At 38.4% G+C, this 15,953-nt stretch overlaps 1 protein-coding gene across 14 annotated transcripts in view; it reads right to left on the bottom strand.

Moving 5' to 3' along the window:
• Positions 1 to 339: 339 nt before the first annotated feature.
• SRFR1 (Tetratricopeptide repeat (TPR)-like superfamily protein) overlaps positions 340 to 15,953 on the bottom strand; it is a 108,081-nt gene continuing 92,467 nt past the window's right edge. For all 14 annotated transcript variants that reach the window (XR_016045732.1, XR_016045734.1, XR_016045733.1 and 11 more), the window contains 5 exons: positions 6,313 to 6,404; positions 6,181 to 6,219; positions 6,009 to 6,096; positions 854 to 951; positions 340 to 763 (listed from right to left, as the gene is read on the bottom strand). Coding sequence is in view for 10 of the 14 variants with exons in the window: in XM_088853577.1 (XP_088709703.1) it covers positions 481 to 763; positions 854 to 951; positions 6,009 to 6,096; positions 6,181 to 6,219; positions 6,313 to 6,404 (600 nt within the window). In the remaining 4 variants the exon portion in view is untranslated. The remainder of the gene's footprint in view (positions 764 to 853; positions 952 to 6,008; positions 6,097 to 6,180; positions 6,220 to 6,312; positions 6,405 to 15,953) is intronic.

Below are 15,953 nucleotides of genomic sequence, written 5' to 3'. Positions count from 1 at the left end.
AGGATGGTAAATATCTCCGGGATTGCCACGTGGGGATGATGCAAGAACGACATTTCATGCGTTATCGAGGAGTGTGTTCTAGCAGGCATCACTTAATTCATTCTTAGCTCATCCAACTTGGGCTAAATTTTCAGGAGTTCCTAAAGAGAAGTAAGCATGGCGTTAAGTTGACATAATTCAGCTGATTAATAGGAAATCACACTTAAAATGCTACTACTATTGATATGAATGATCTGTGCTATAGCGATTGTTGAAAGCTGTGCAATAGATAGCGCACCTAAAACTCAAATTACCAAGACAAGAGAGGAAAATTGGATCACTTCCATATTGTAGATTATGTGAAGGAAGGCTGTATTCATTAAAAGAATGCAATCAGTAAAAATACAACATTTTAGTCATGTAATCAATGCATGATTATTTTTCAGTAAACATGCAGGAAAACATATTACAATCTCCTTGGCCTAAGAGGAAACTCAACCATTAGTAAGTGCTTAGTGCCGCAACAACTAAACCTGTAGTGGGGAATGCTGATGATACATCAGGAAGTTCCTTCCATGAGGTATTGATCTTAAGAGATGGACAGATCCAAGCTTTCATAGAGTCCACAAACATATCAGGATATGGGGAGAGAATGGCTTCCCAATCGACCTGCATGCCTTTGGGAATGCTCTCATTGACCTCCATGTTGGCAGCAAGGAACAGACCCAGCATAACCACGTAGCCTACAGCTGCTGAACCTCTTGACAGAGGCATGAAATTGTACCTGTTAATTTGTTGATCACCAAGGTCAATTACCCGATTTATGAGGATTTGAGACACAACAATGAATAAAGGAGTAGGTTTCAACTTTTACCAGTAATACGTCATTCTCAGAATGCTGTCTCTTACATTGTCTAGCATGCGAATGTCAGTTGAACCATATGCTTCACCACAATAGTGATTGCACACAGTCTGCAAATGAACAGTTTCACACATATATAATAAGTAACGCCTTTATCAAGGAAAAAAATTAAAAACCAATACTGCCCCCAAACTTCAAAACACGATTGTACTATGAAGCACACAGGCTAAAATACGACCATGTTGAGAAGCATAAATAAACATATCCCAGATGGTATGCAAAACCAGTTACGTCCAGGATATAAGATGTATAGAACTAAAAATGTTCCCATTCTTTTGGAATGTCGCTAATACACTAATTTTTCTCCATAGAGGACTTATATCAGCTAAGGGGCCCTTTTCCAGGAAAGCATAAATAATACTCAGATCAAAATGAATTGTGTTTAACGGCCAAGGGCTGCAAATCCAGCGCAATTATAATGGCTCCAGAAACAACACCATAACCAATAGTTGTAGAGGACAATAAGAAAAGCCAATCATATGCCATATGCACAAATGTGATATAGTGTGTGGCTTATCAGCCCCATCATCAGTATTCTGGATAAATGACCCAATCAGTGTGAGTATATGTTAGAAATATCATGAGTGTGGAATAAGTGTGACAAGAAGCCAAATTGAGCAATTATATGAAAAGAAATCCTTATGGGGGTAAATATTATTCTCACCAACATTAACTTAATGAACAGAAAAAGCTTTGTGCTGCAATATTTTGGGGCACCATTTATCGTTTGAGGATTGCAAGATAGAAAGTCACATGTAAAGGATATATTCACATCTGATTTTAATAAATTAAGGAAAAGTAATGATCTAAAAAGGGCGAGGACCTTAAACTTGCCCTTAAAGTCCCAAGCCCGAGTAAATGAGTTGGATTGTATTAGGTAAGCAGCCAGCATAAAACTTTGGAATAAGGCTTGGATGATTCATGTAGCTGACCCCAAATATTGAGATAAAGCTTCCGATTGAACAACCGTAGGAACCCTTTCTTTGGTTAGGGTAGAAACGAAAATCAAGAAAGAAGAAGATTAAAAGGGAAGCAGTACTTGGGATAAGTAAGAGAGAAGAAAAGGATCAGCGCTCTGATATTATATTAGATAAAAGAGGAAGAGCGATGATAAAAAAGAGGAAGAGGAAGGGAAACTCGTGAGATCCCAAAGGTCTCGTGCGCCTCACAGTTTTATGTTAATAAAAACAAAGAAAGGGAAAAAGTGCCCATACAAACTGGAAATAGGACATATAAGTCCTATTAACTTCAAATAAAAGAGAAAGAATGACTTTTAACAAGGCCCATTCTGTATAAGGACAGTACCTGTAATATTCATTATGCACAAGGTAGTCTGGAAGTCACATCATAGGGGTTGGAAGTCACGTCCTCTCTGACATGCCCTGTCGTCTTGTTTGGCCATGATCTGATTTACCTACATAGTCTTGTAGGAGGGAAGTAGAAAAGTTTCTGATTGATTTTAAGTATGGAATATGGTTCATTATAGACATATCAGACCTGCCAACTTGTGTTTTACTCACGGTAGCCCAGTCATTTTAGTTGATCTATATGGTGGTATAGGAACACCAAATTATAGATTTACAGCTTGACAAACATATAATATTGGTCTCCCGATAAATCTTGGTCATTCTGAAATGTGTGGGGCTGATGTTCAACCTTAGTGCACCTGATGACTCTTGAGAATGATTGTGTATAGCTTTCTTTAAGCTCTATGCTATCCAACAAGAAATTATCACTTCTTTAGAAAATGATTGTAAAAAGCAGTCCCACAAATTAATAGTATGAATTCAGCATTTTTGTTTATTGCCAGGAATTAATAAATTTGAAGAAATAAAGAGCAGAAAAGGCCTCTACATGCATGTACTAATGCATTTCTATGACAGTAGACACATATACACTTGACTCTACATCATCGATTAATGGCATCACAATTTAATCAAACTATGGCCGCAGTCTTGATTTCAAATTTTTAGGTTCTCCTTAAGAACTTGGTTAACCAAGTTCTTAGTTGTGTGTCCGACGTAGTAGCTGTTTGCCCTTGTCATGATTGCAACCCAAAATTACAGTCAGCTATTCAGAGTCAGCAGAATCATGACATAGATCATTTCATTTGGGAAACCCCATGGTCAAGGGCCTTCCACCAAGTACTACTCCCTGCTTTTTCAGAAAACCCCAAGACAAAAAGCCAACAAATTAAGGGAGAAACAATGTGTACGGGGCTTGATTCGAATTTAAGATTTTGTGGCCATTTCTGAAGCTTGGATGATGATGATGAAGCTTTTGTGGTCATTTATGCAAAACTGAGTGTGTATTGTTCCAGAAACGAAAGGGTTGTTGAAAGATCAAACAGTTCTCTGTCCGAAACAGAGACCATTAAGGGATTGGTTTCACACCAGGTGGATCTGCTAATTGATGATAGAGACTTATTGTTGAAGAAACTGGTACAGTTAGATCTGGAATATTTGGATTCCAATTTTATGTAAACTAAGATCAGCTACTCATTACAAACATGTCTGGAGGACAATATAAATCTCAACGAGGATAAAAACCTACAGTTTCAGCAAGTATCTTCTAACAAAACCAAAATGAGCAACCTTTAGAAAATCCAACATGCATTCTAGGAACTTGTATTAATGTCTAAAAGAACAAGATACCAAATCCAGAGTATAGATTGAAAGCTCTCCAGAAAAATTAACAAAAATAAATAGGTTTCTCATCAAACCTGAGGCTAGCCTATAGTAGAGATAGAAAATGAGAGCACAAAATAACTTCTAATTAATTTCGGAAAGACACACAACAAGATCTACGTTTAGGGGTTACTGGGGTTTTACAAATTATGGAAAATATTTTTAGGAGGGAATTAGAGTTTGGTGTCTTGAAAGATTGCCATCAGGTCAGTTTTTGCGAAGGTGCATGCATTACTTCAGGGTTTGGAGGGTTTATGGATGGGGCATGTGCTCTTCGGAGGGTTCGGATATAGTGAATTGGAAAAAGCATGAGAAGTCCAGAATTGATGCATCCCTAAATCTAGAAGAAAGATTAATGAGGGTTCCAAAGAAACCTAGAAATTAAATTATTATCATACGAAATTTCTCTAGAAATATCTAATAGTAAATTATTGTTTAATGAGGTATCTAGGAACCTTCTCTAGAAGTTTCTTTATAAGCTTTCTAGAAATATCTTCCAAAATCAATGGCTAGCCAATAAATACCCTTAAAGGAGTCCATTTCCAACAACTTAGAAGTGAGACTTGTCTTGAGCCTTCTTTGAGAGTAAGTGATTGCTCTCTAAGTAGTGAGTGATTCCCACATGAGGTTGAGTGATTCCCTTCTAGCTTCTTTTCCCTTGTTATAAAAAATAATTGTATTCAGCTTTGTACTGAAATAAAAGAGTGAAGCTCCATTTTATTGTGCCCCATTTCTCAATCCTCTTGCCTAAGTACATCATTTGGTATCAGAGCAGCACCCTAGACATTGTAATGGCTGCTAAAGTAGCCCAAAACAATCCTTATTCTCATCTTCCTTTTTAGATTGGGATTTACCACCAATCTTTGACGTGTATCCTGATGAAGATTCGAGTTTCGTAAAAGAATCAATGACGAAGAAGTTGGTTATCCTACCTTTGATGAAAAGAAAGAAGAAAGTCCTATTTTCAATAAAGAGCTAGGTATTGGTAAGGAAGATGATGTTGGTAACGGTGATTATGAGGGTGAAGATGGTGGTGATTACGTTGGGCTATTGCTTTGTTTTCAATGGGGCGCCCCAACAACAACTCACCAAGTTCTAATAGAAATAGGTTGCCATGTGTTTGATCTTTACAGGTGATTGTGTTTTTTGTTGAAGACAATTCAATGGAACTGTGCATTCACAAACTCCTGGAGTATAATGCCAATAAATCAGAGTGGCGCAGCGGAAGAGGATTGACATCGCCTTCATCCTAACCCACTTCAAAACACGAGGACGGGTTTTCTCCAATAAGGGGAGTATGATGCAGGTGAAGCAACTTTGGAAAGGCCTCACAATGAAGTCAAGGTCGAGTTCTTTTGAAGGGGGGTTGACTGATGTATCCCTAAATCTAGAAGACTGATTCTTGAAAGTTCCAAAGAAACTTAGAAATTTAAAAAAATTTCTGGAAATATCTAGTAGTAAACTATTGTTTAAGGAAGTATCCAGGAACCTTCTCTAGAAATTTTTTTATAACTTTTCTAAGAAATATCTTCCAAAATCAACGGCTAGCCTATAAATGCCCCTAAAGGAGTTCATTTCCAGCAACTTGGAAGTGAGAATTGTCTTGAGCCTTCTTTGAGAGTGAGTGATTCCTCTCCAAGTGATGAATGATTCCCACGTGAGGTTGAGTGATTCTCTCCTAGTTTCTTCCCTTCTTATAAAAAACAATCGTATTCAGCTTTATACTGATATAAAAGAGTGAAACTCCATTTTATTGTGCCCCATTCTCAATCCTTTTGCCTTTAGATTACATCAAGAATACAATGGGGAAAAAACAGGAATGAGAAGAGAAGAAGAAAAGCAAATGAGATAGAAGAAATTAAAAAATACCTTGCAAAGAGAGGGACCCTTGGATGGTGCTACCTCTCAATAGTTTCATTGATGAGTTTAAAAGAAGTCATTTCTAGGTTCTTTTCTCTTCAAAAGTTTCATCTTATCAATCAACAAATATGTCCCTTTCTCCTCCTTTATGCATACATGACTTAAAATATTGACCCCAAAATTCTCCTCTAAAAGAAATTAACATAGACTTAAACTCCCCTTAATTACCCCTTAACTCTAAAAACAAATACACAAAATTACAAAAGTTTCTTTTTGACACCAAAAGTGTAAATAAAATGTTTAATTAATCTGGTCTAACGGAGATCACAATGCCCTCATCGTGATTCGACTACATTTGATGAAATTCGCATTTGAGAACTTCCTAGTTTCCATTCACGGAGAAGAAACAATCAAATAGAAAATCCAATCAAACGTTAAAATGAGGAAAGAGAAAAGGCATTATGTTTATGTGGTTAAGCTGGAAACTGCTAGATAAATTGCTCTTCACATAGCTCTACTTTAAATTTGTAATATATATCTCAGTATTTGGCTCATCATACCTCCCATGCTGCTGTCATTTCTGCACCATAATCCTCCCATCTGGGACGTGTACAGGGTGTTCTGATTGCAAAATCAAATCCCTTATCCCTGCAAGCAATAAAGTTTTGGGTATTTGATAATTTTAGATTCAAAAAGAAAAAAGGAGCTTCAGACAGAAGCTCTTATACTTACTCTTTTTCCACCGTAATCCTGGTCCCCTCAAGTTGCTTCCTGTACATATTTCAGAAATTCAAGATGACGAGGTGAAAGATAACATGGAACTGCTAGCACAAGCTAGTAACGCTTCAAACTTCAGACTCTCACCCTTCAAATGCTGTGCTAACACAAGTTGTTGCTAGCCAGAAGTCTTGACCAATAATGTTATAAAGATCAGCAACACATTCTGCATTTACAATCTGTATAAGCCACACACAATGTAGGATCAGTTACCAGACACAGCATTTCTATCTGGAGACTAAAGCACCAGTGGAACCTATAATAAAACCATGAAAGCTCCACATCAAGTACTATAAATCAAGATTGCTCCACAAAAATTTAACCATGATGCTCAGAGTACCTATGTAGTAGTCAGAGATTAAGACAAAATGGATTATACACAACACATCTAATAATCACATGAAATAAGCAAGCAATAACATGTTTTACTTATAACTAAATATATAAATGCTGTCATCTTTACACAAGTTCCTCTTCGGTCACATTTTTCTGACACAATGTTCGCCAGCAGGCAGCATTATCATATCATCTATTAACATAACGATCACCCTAGTTAGCAGACAGAGCACTTCTATCAGAAAAACTAAAGCAGGGGTGGAACCCACAACGAAACACCAAAGCTCCAAATGAAGTACTATAAATCAGAATGGATTTTTTAAAATTTAACTGTGATGATTAGGGTACATATGTAGTAGCCAGAGTTTAAGATACGCTGGATTATACACGGCACATTTAATAGCCACGTAAAGGGATCTAGTTCATATTAAATGCATTAAGAATGAAGATCAAAGAGTCCAAGTGAAGGACAACGAAGTCAATGAATCGTGGCAAATTTATTATAAAAAATCGTCAAATCACGAGCACTATGAGAGCACAATATTAGGAGGAATCTTCGACATAAATGAGGTCAGATCATAGATACGTTTGCAGGATTAAGGTATCTGAAGTGAAGGAAGCTTTGAGAAAGATGAAGATAGGAAAGACTTCAAGATTAAATGATATAACAATAGATGTTCAGAAGTGCATGGGAATGATTGGCATATTCTGGCTGACCAAGTTGTTCAATAAGATGTAGAGAATAAAGAAAATGCCAGAAGTACGATACTATTTACTAAAACAAAGGAGACATATTGAACTGCATTAACTATCGAGGGTTCAAAATTACAAGCCACACTATTATGCTGTAGCCTGTGGAGGAGAAGACATGAACCGATGGTATTAAAAAATTCGTTCAGTTTTATGCTAGGGAGGCCAACAAATGCGGTAATTTTCCAACTTAGGCAACTGATTGACAAGTTTCGAGAGAAGTGAAGAGACCTCGACATGGTTGTTATTAATTTAGATACAACATTCAATAGGGTGCCTAAAGACTTAATTTGGTGGGTTTTCGAAAAGAAAAGAGTCTACAGAAGATATATTGACATGATGAGAGATATGTACGAGGGAGAGCTAAGCGTGAGGACAACTAGTGGAGAGACAAGTAATACATCAGTAACAGTAAGCCTACATCAGGGGTTATCATTAAGCATATATCAAATTATTATGGTTTTCGATTCGACGAGTTAACTAGGCATCTATAGGATATAGTATCATAGTGCATGTTGTTCGTGGATGACATAGTTTTCATTGATGAGACTAGAGGCGGTGTCAACTCAGAATTAGAATTTGGAGGGAAGATCTGGAACCGAAAGGTTTTAAAATGAGTCGGACAAAGTCAAATATATGGAATGCAAGTTTAGTAATAGTAAGAGTAGAAACGATGTAGTAGTAAATATTGATAGCCAAGAAATACCAAAATGAGGTTATTTTCAATATTTTGAGTAATAACAGAAGAGACTAGAGAGATTGAGGAAGATATCATATATAGAATTAGAACAAGGTAGGTGAAAGGGAGATGTGCCTCCATAGTTTATGTGATTGCCGCCTACCGATAAAACTGAAGGGAAAGTTCTATAAGAGAGCTGTAAGACAAACCATGCTTTATGAGACAGAATTTTGGGCGATCAAGAAACAACATATCCATAAGGTGACTATAGCTGAGATGAGGATGTTCAGATGGATGAGTGGCAAGACAAGAAATGATAGAATCCAAAATGAACACATTTGAGGAAATATAGATGTGGCTTTAACAGGTTATAAGATGAAGGAAAGTAGATTTTGGTGGGCTGGTGACATGCAGCGTAGACCTAATATAGCACCAGTTAGGAGGTGTGATTTGGTTCAAGTGGAAGGCTTCAAAGAACAAAGGGAAGGCCCAAAAGGATGTGGAAAGAAGTAGTGAGAAAAAATATGGTGACATGGTCTAACTAAGGGTATGGCCCTTGATAGAGCAAAATAACGGAACAATATTCCTGTAGCTGACACTAAATAGTTGGGATAAAACTTGGATAATAATGATACTAATGCATTTCTTTAGTGGTGGAAATAATTATAATTGTTACATGAATGTATTGTACTGTTGTTTAGTACTTATATACCCTATTTCACTTTTCATGGGCGATATTATAATTCGAAACACTTTATTAAAATAAAAGGAGGTACGTGATGGACATTCTAGACCATCACGCCACTCTCTTTCCCTCCACTCTTCTCTCTTTTCCTCACACCACTTTCTCTCTCTTTCTTCTTCACACCACTTTCTCTTTCTCTCACTCACTCTTCTTCTTCTTCTTCTCTTCCTTCTTCGTCCTCTTCCCCTCTCTTACTATTCTATAATTACTTCCTTCTACTTTTTCACCTCTTCCTTGTATATACCAGATACTAATGAATGCCATCTAATTTACTTCCAAGCTATTGAGCACTTGACTTAAGCATTGCAATTTGGGCAGAAATCATCAGACATCTTACACGAAAGGGGGATTTCCATGAAACATAGTGCTTCGCTGGAGTTTCATTTCAGTATAATACCAATTGTATGGCATGTTTAGGCCTTATTTTGCATGTGAACTTTTTATGTATGTGTCTAGTGTTAACGTTTTTTGCACATTTCCATTTTTCGAATTATGCCACAGATAGGAAAGTTATGTGTCCATTTTCAGTAGTTCACTTCTCCTAGTAGATAGATGTTCTATGAATACCAGCTGACCCCAAATATGATCCTGTGAAGTGTGGCTTCAACTTATCAAAAATGCACCATGTTGCGGTGTGTTATCCAAAGGGTACATGTGTATAATGTTTGTGCATGCATGACATGTATGGATGTATTTATTTATGCATGTATGCATGTACTTATGTATCTCTGAAATTCAAGTTTAGTAATAATGGGAGTAGAAATGAGAAAGTAGTTAAGATTGATGGCCAAGAAATACTTTAAAGAGACTATTTTCGATACCCTGGGTCGATAATCCAAGAAAATGGAGAGATTGAGAAAGACGTGACACATAGAATTAGAGGTGGGTGGGCGAAGTGAAGATGTACATCTAGAGTTTTATGTGATTGCCGCATATCAATGTAATTGAAGGGAAAGTTTTATAGTACGGCTGTACTTTATGGAATGGAATGTTAGGTGGTCAAAAAACAACATATCCATAGGATAAGTATAGCTGAGATGAGGATGTTGAGATGGATGAGTGGCAAGATAAGAAAGAAGAGAATTCAGAATAAATACATCAGAAAGAACATACGGGTGGCTGCAATAGGTGATAAGATAAAGGAAGGTAAATTTAGGTGCGTTGTGTAAATTTAGGTGCGTTGGCCATGTGCAGCATAGACCTCATACAACACATATTAGGAAGGACAATTTGGTTCAAGTGAAAGGCTCTGACAAGACAAAAGGAAGGCCCAAAATAACACGTATGGAAGTAGCGAGAGGAGATACGATGACTTATGGCCTGACAGAGGGTATGACTTTTGATAGAGAAAAATGGCAGAACAACATTCATGTCCCAAATAGTTGAGATACAACTTGGATGATCATAATGATTTAATAGCATGAAATAAGCCAACGATAACTTATTATGCTAACAATGTAATATTAACATCATGGCTTCTATATGCAAGTGCTTCTCATATCCTATTTTTCTTGCACATTGTTGGACAGCAAGCAGTGTTTTCATATCATCTAATAACAGAGGGAATGTTTCAAAATCTAAATAATAAAGAACCATGGATTACTAGATATTAGAAACAAACAATAATGTCAAACTTCGGTGTAGGAAGAAAACTATTGAACTGTTTGCCTTTTTATTCTATTTAAGTTTAGCACAACAGGAAGAGCTATGCAAGTTAAGGTGAAAGGTTTAATAGGAGTGAGGATAAGAAATGTCCTCTTAACACATGATCGATGAAAAAATTTCCACCAAAGCAAGATAAACATTGAATTTCTAGTCTTATAATATGAGAGAAAAGTGGTGTTAGCAGCGATCAATAGTGGATGAGGAAGTACAAATAGAAAAATATTCCATCCAGTTTGCTCTAGATTTGACTCTCGGAACATGCAACCCAATTAAACAACCTCCTTGCTTCGACAAAGCCATCGCTACCCATTAATAATGTGGTAGAAGGAGACTCGCCCGAAGTCTACTCAGCCAAATGAACCAGAGGTCCCTAATATGTTCATCTGTTGATCATGCAACAGGGTATTATTCTCCCAAGTGCCCCATTTCCACTTAATTTCTTTCTGCATTATGCATTTCACCCATATCTTGGACATCTGTTGTTACTTATCTTTAGGGCATTGGTGCAAGGGCACTATTCATATTTGGTGGGAGTATGATCAGGAATCGTTCTGGGTTCAAGGATGGGATCGATGGATCGAGGTTAATCGGAAGCTCCTTATGATAGGGATCCATGCCCATACAATATTAAATCTAAGCGACTCAGCTCTTGTTTCCTAAGGATCGATATCCCATACTAGATAGGATCAAGTTCCCCAATTAGATATGAACATCATCATAGCCTAGTCACTATGCGCTCCTTATATGGGTTGTTGATGATATATTCCACTTTGTATAGTTCTCTAGCATGTGCACCCACGATGTTGATTTCTAATACGCTAGCTACTTCTCAAACAAGTCATGATTATGTAATTCTCTCACATCCACTCTTCATATCTACTAGGCAGTAAAGTAAAAGAAGATGCCAAAAGATTACCTCAATTGGACTTGATACACTCCACTCTCGGTATCCTCTACCGATGGTGCATAGGATTAAGGTCTTTCTTAGATCTCATAACTATGGGCAGCTTTGGCTAGAAACCCCTCAAAAATATGTAAGCAAGTGGAACAAGAACATAGGGCTTTCTATTTTTTTCTCTAAGTGGGACGTGCCCCCTTTAACAATCTAACAAGTATGGGGCGAGCCACCATTCTAGGTTTAGCGAGTATAAGAGATAGAGAGAGAAAAATAGAGAGATGCAAGAGGGTGACATGCCACCTTAACGAGAGAGAGCGAGAGAGAGCTTTTGGTCAAGGGCATGAAATGGGATCTTCAATGAGAGGGATTAAACAAACTTGTACATAGGGTTAGGGTATATAGGGTTTAGTCATCCTTATGAAGATTTGATCTACACTATTGAACAAAGGAGAGTCATGGGGTAGAGATCTTAGCCATACAATCCATAGATCAATCATCATGATCTAATGGAGGTGCTAAAACCTTATCCCTCAGCTTCCTTAGTGTAATCCCATCAAATATTTGTTCTACAAAAAATATAATGCACTTTCCTTTTATTTCAATTCATTCTCTACACATGCCTCTTTAAAAATTCAATTAGCCACTTTCAAAAAGTTTCCTATCATGACTCAATCAAATATTGGCTTATGACACAAGGCATTTTCAAAATAGATAGAAACAGGAGAGATGTGGGGCGTGCCACCCATAAAGGCACTAGTGGGCCCCACCCTCAACAAGAGAGCTAGATAGGTGGGGCCCATGAAGTATAATGAGCGCCCATATCCTTTAATAATTTAAAACCAATAAATTGATTTTTAGAAAACAATAAATTTTATTTTCTCTCTGAATAATAAATACCTGAAAATGTAGTTTAAGCCTATTTAAAAATTTATTTCGAGAAAATAAAATATCCAAACTTTAAAAATTTATTTTAATAATCTAAATATCATTTATAACCAAATTAATTATTTAATGGGAATCAAATCCAACTTCATTAAAAAAATGCAAAATTATTGAGGCACTAGTAACTATGTCCCACACTTACTTTCTTAAACTGACCCAGTAGTTCCCATGACCCACAGTCCATTAGAGGTGTTAATGATTGGGCTACCAAAGCCAGCCAATAGGTCAAGATGACACAATCCTAGTCTATGGACTACAGACCCTAGGGAAAAGCCTAAGTCACAGACCTGTGCACACACATTGAAATTGGTGCATGGGGGCTATCTCTCGCACATGTACATGCAACACCCTCAATGGTGTTCTCTTCCCAATATGCCTATCACATGTACATGCCTTGTGATGGTCTATAATGAGGGTTTGGCCCTTGTCTCTTCAGGTCTACGAATCACACACAAGGATCACACAGTCCCTTTGGCTAACTACCATGGGCATCTCTCCGACCTCATCAAGGAGAAACCTTGCTAAAACTTCTTGGTTGTGTTATATGCCCAGGTATCATAGGGTTTTAGAACTCAACTGACCTAGCTCATTAAGCCTAGTTTGAGTCTTGGCATATCAATATTGCCAACTTCGGTCCCCCTTGACCATACTCCTATTGGAGTTCATTTGTTTCACTATAATAAAATGGTTACATGCTCTCATAAGGTCTTTAAATGGCCACAAAAACCCAACATCTCCCACTTGGCCTTTGAAGGCCTTACAATCTCTCTTCCTCACTCTCTCTCTCAGCCCCATCCCTTCTACATGTTTAACAAAAATAATTGCAACTAGCCCCCTTATCAAAGGGTCTGCAACCATTGCCTCTGTGGGAATGTGTATGACCTCTATCTCTCCAATTTGTACCTCATTTCGAACATGATAATAGCAAGGTTTGATATGCTAGGATCTCTTGTGAAATCGTGGCTCCTTAGCTACACAAATTGTAGCTTGGTTGTCACAAAAGATCCTTACATACGCACATCGTACAAGCTCAAAGCGCAATTGATTAAGGAACTTCGTAATCCATACAACCTCCTTGGCTGCCAGACAACACGGCAGGTATTACGATTCTAAGGTAGATAATGCCACAACATCCTATTTCATCGGGGTCACTTTGATAACTTGCATCTGTAAACCCATGCACAACAATTTTTGAACCTCCCTCATATGTCAGCGCATAGTTCTCCATTCCTTTCAAGTGTCTTAGAACTCTCTTAATTGTCTTCCAATGCTCAATCCCAAGGTTGCATTGGAATCGACTAATCATACTCATGGCAAAGGACAAGTCTAGTCTTGTTCTTGATATGGCATACATCAAAGATCCTACTGCACTGCGATACGGTATTCTTTCCAAGGCTTTTTTCTCGTCATCCTTACAAGGGCACATTTGCAAGCTAAGTTTTGTCTTCTTGTCAATAGGAATCGATATGAGCTTACGCTTATCCATTTCAAACTTTTCCAGTACATTTTTTCCATAAGTCGCCTTCAAAAGTTGAATGGTTTGATTCTCTCTATTTCTTGTTATCTTGATGCCCAACACATATGAAGCTTCCCCTGGATCTTCATATCAAAGTGTCGTGAAAGGAATTCTTTTCTCTCCAACACAACGGCCATTGAGCTATTAACTATTAGCATATCATCCACATAAAAAGATATGAATACGGCATTGGTCGGCCCTGGTTCTTGGTCACGGACCAGGAGAACCCTTCCTCGAAATCACGGTTGCGGTGTGCGTGCGTATAACTAGAACCAACAATAGAAAGTTGTTGGGTGTGAGGTGGGACCTACCTCACAGATGGGTTCGTGACATGCCCGAGTGTGTGAACAGCTGTCTTAGATCACGAATCGAAAAGCCCACCTGCCTCTCGACTCGGTTCGGCTCTAGCTCCCTTGCACTACGCTGCGCCTTTTAAACACACATGTATGAGATGGCTTGGCGATGGGTTAATAACCCAGGGCATGTCCTCAGAGGGATATTTAAAAGTAAGTGGAAAGGGGGGATGGTTTAAGGATTAGTCCAAAGAGGAGATTGGTCTAAAGAAGAAGAAGAAGAAGAAGACGATGAGGGAGAAGATGAAGAAGAAGGAGTAGACGGACAAGGAGGAGCTACCCGTTAATTCGGCAGCCGTTAGACACCACCTCCCCTAGGAGGCATCTACGGTTGCACAAAAAGGTATAAGACCAAAGTCTGAATACCCCAAAGGACTCTTAAGATGCTATGTTTGGGGACGAACCCACTGCGCCATGCACCTCAAAAGAGCCTCCTAAAGAGCAGTAAAGTGAGAATGATACGAAGAGGTGAAGAAAAAAAAAATAGAAGGAAGAACAGAAAGAAGAACATTAAGAAGAAGAAGAAGAAGAATGGGTTGAAACAGAGAAGAAGAGGAAAAAAGAGGAAGAAGTAGAGAAAGCAGAAGGAGATGAGGAAGAAGAACTAGAAGGAGCCACCCATTTATTCAGCAGCCTTTCAATGCCACCTCCTCTAGGAGGCATCAACGGTATCATAGAAAGGTACCAGAATGAAACCCGAATACCTCGGAGGATTATTAAGATGATATGTTAGGGGACGAAACCATTGCACCATGCATCTCAAAAGAGCCTCCTAAAGAATGATTGAGCGAATGAAGTGAAGAAGAAAAGAAGAAGGACAATAGAGAGAGAGAGAGAGGGAAAAAAAGAAGAAGAGTAAGAAGAAGAAGAAGATGGGGTTGAGAGAGAAAGAAGCAGAGAGAAGAAAAGAAGAAGTAAAGGGGAGGAGAAGAGGAAGGAGAAGGAGCCACCCGTTAATTTGGCAGCCTTTCAATGCCACCTCCCCTAGGAGGCATCAACGGTAGCATGAAAAGGTGCCAGACCGAAGCCTGAATACCCAAAGGTTTCTTAAAATGCAATGTTTTCGAATGAACCCACTGCACCATGCACCTCAGAAGCGCCTCCTAAAGCACCGATAAATAGAGAGAGAGAATCGAAACAAGAAGGATATGGAAGAGAAAAGACGATGAGATGAGAGAAGCCCTCTTGATGCTAAGCCAGATTTCCGGCGTAGACCCCCTCATAGGTGGAATTTATTACGACCAAAGCACTTGGCCCTAAAGCAAGAGATCCAGATGAGAAAAGGACGAACAAAGGAGAGACGAGGGAAGGGAGAAGAAGACGTCTCAATGCTCGACCAAATTTCCAACATAGACCCCTTCATATGAGGAATTTACTACGATCGAAACACTGGGCTTTAAAAAAAGGAGAGATCCAGATGAAATGAAGATGGACTGAAATGGAAGAAGACTAAGGGAAAAAAGGAGGAGAAATAAGAGAAAAGAATGACAGATGTAAAGGGGGACAAATATTAAAAAGAAAGCGAGAGAAACATGAGAGAGAGGGAGAGAGGGGCAAAAGGGAGAGATAGAGGAGGGGTAAAAGAGAGAGAAACGGGAAGAGATAATGAGAGAAAGATAGAGAGAGGAGCGAGAGAGAGAGAAGAGGGAGAGAGCATGAGAGAGGGGAAAGAAAGAGTGAGACAAGAATAGGGAAGAGAGGGATGAGAGAGGAAGGAGAGAGATAGTGAGGAGACGGAGAGAGGATGAGAGAGAGGGGGGAAAGAGAAGTAAGACATGAGAGGGAAAAAGAGAGGAGATAGAGAGAATGAGAGAGAGGGAAAAGAGAGAGGAGCGGGGAAAGAG

The sequence above is a fragment of the Amborella trichopoda genome, chromosome 12 (genome assembly GCF_054954075.1).
Source record: "Amborella trichopoda isolate Santa Cruz 75 chromosome 12, AtrichopodaSantaCruz75HAP2 v2.0, whole genome shotgun sequence".
NCBI lineage: Eukaryota > Viridiplantae > Streptophyta > Magnoliopsida > Amborellales > Amborellaceae > Amborella > Amborella trichopoda.
Note: the sequence above shows the minus strand (reverse complement) of the source record. Positions and strands in the feature narration are given on the sequence as shown.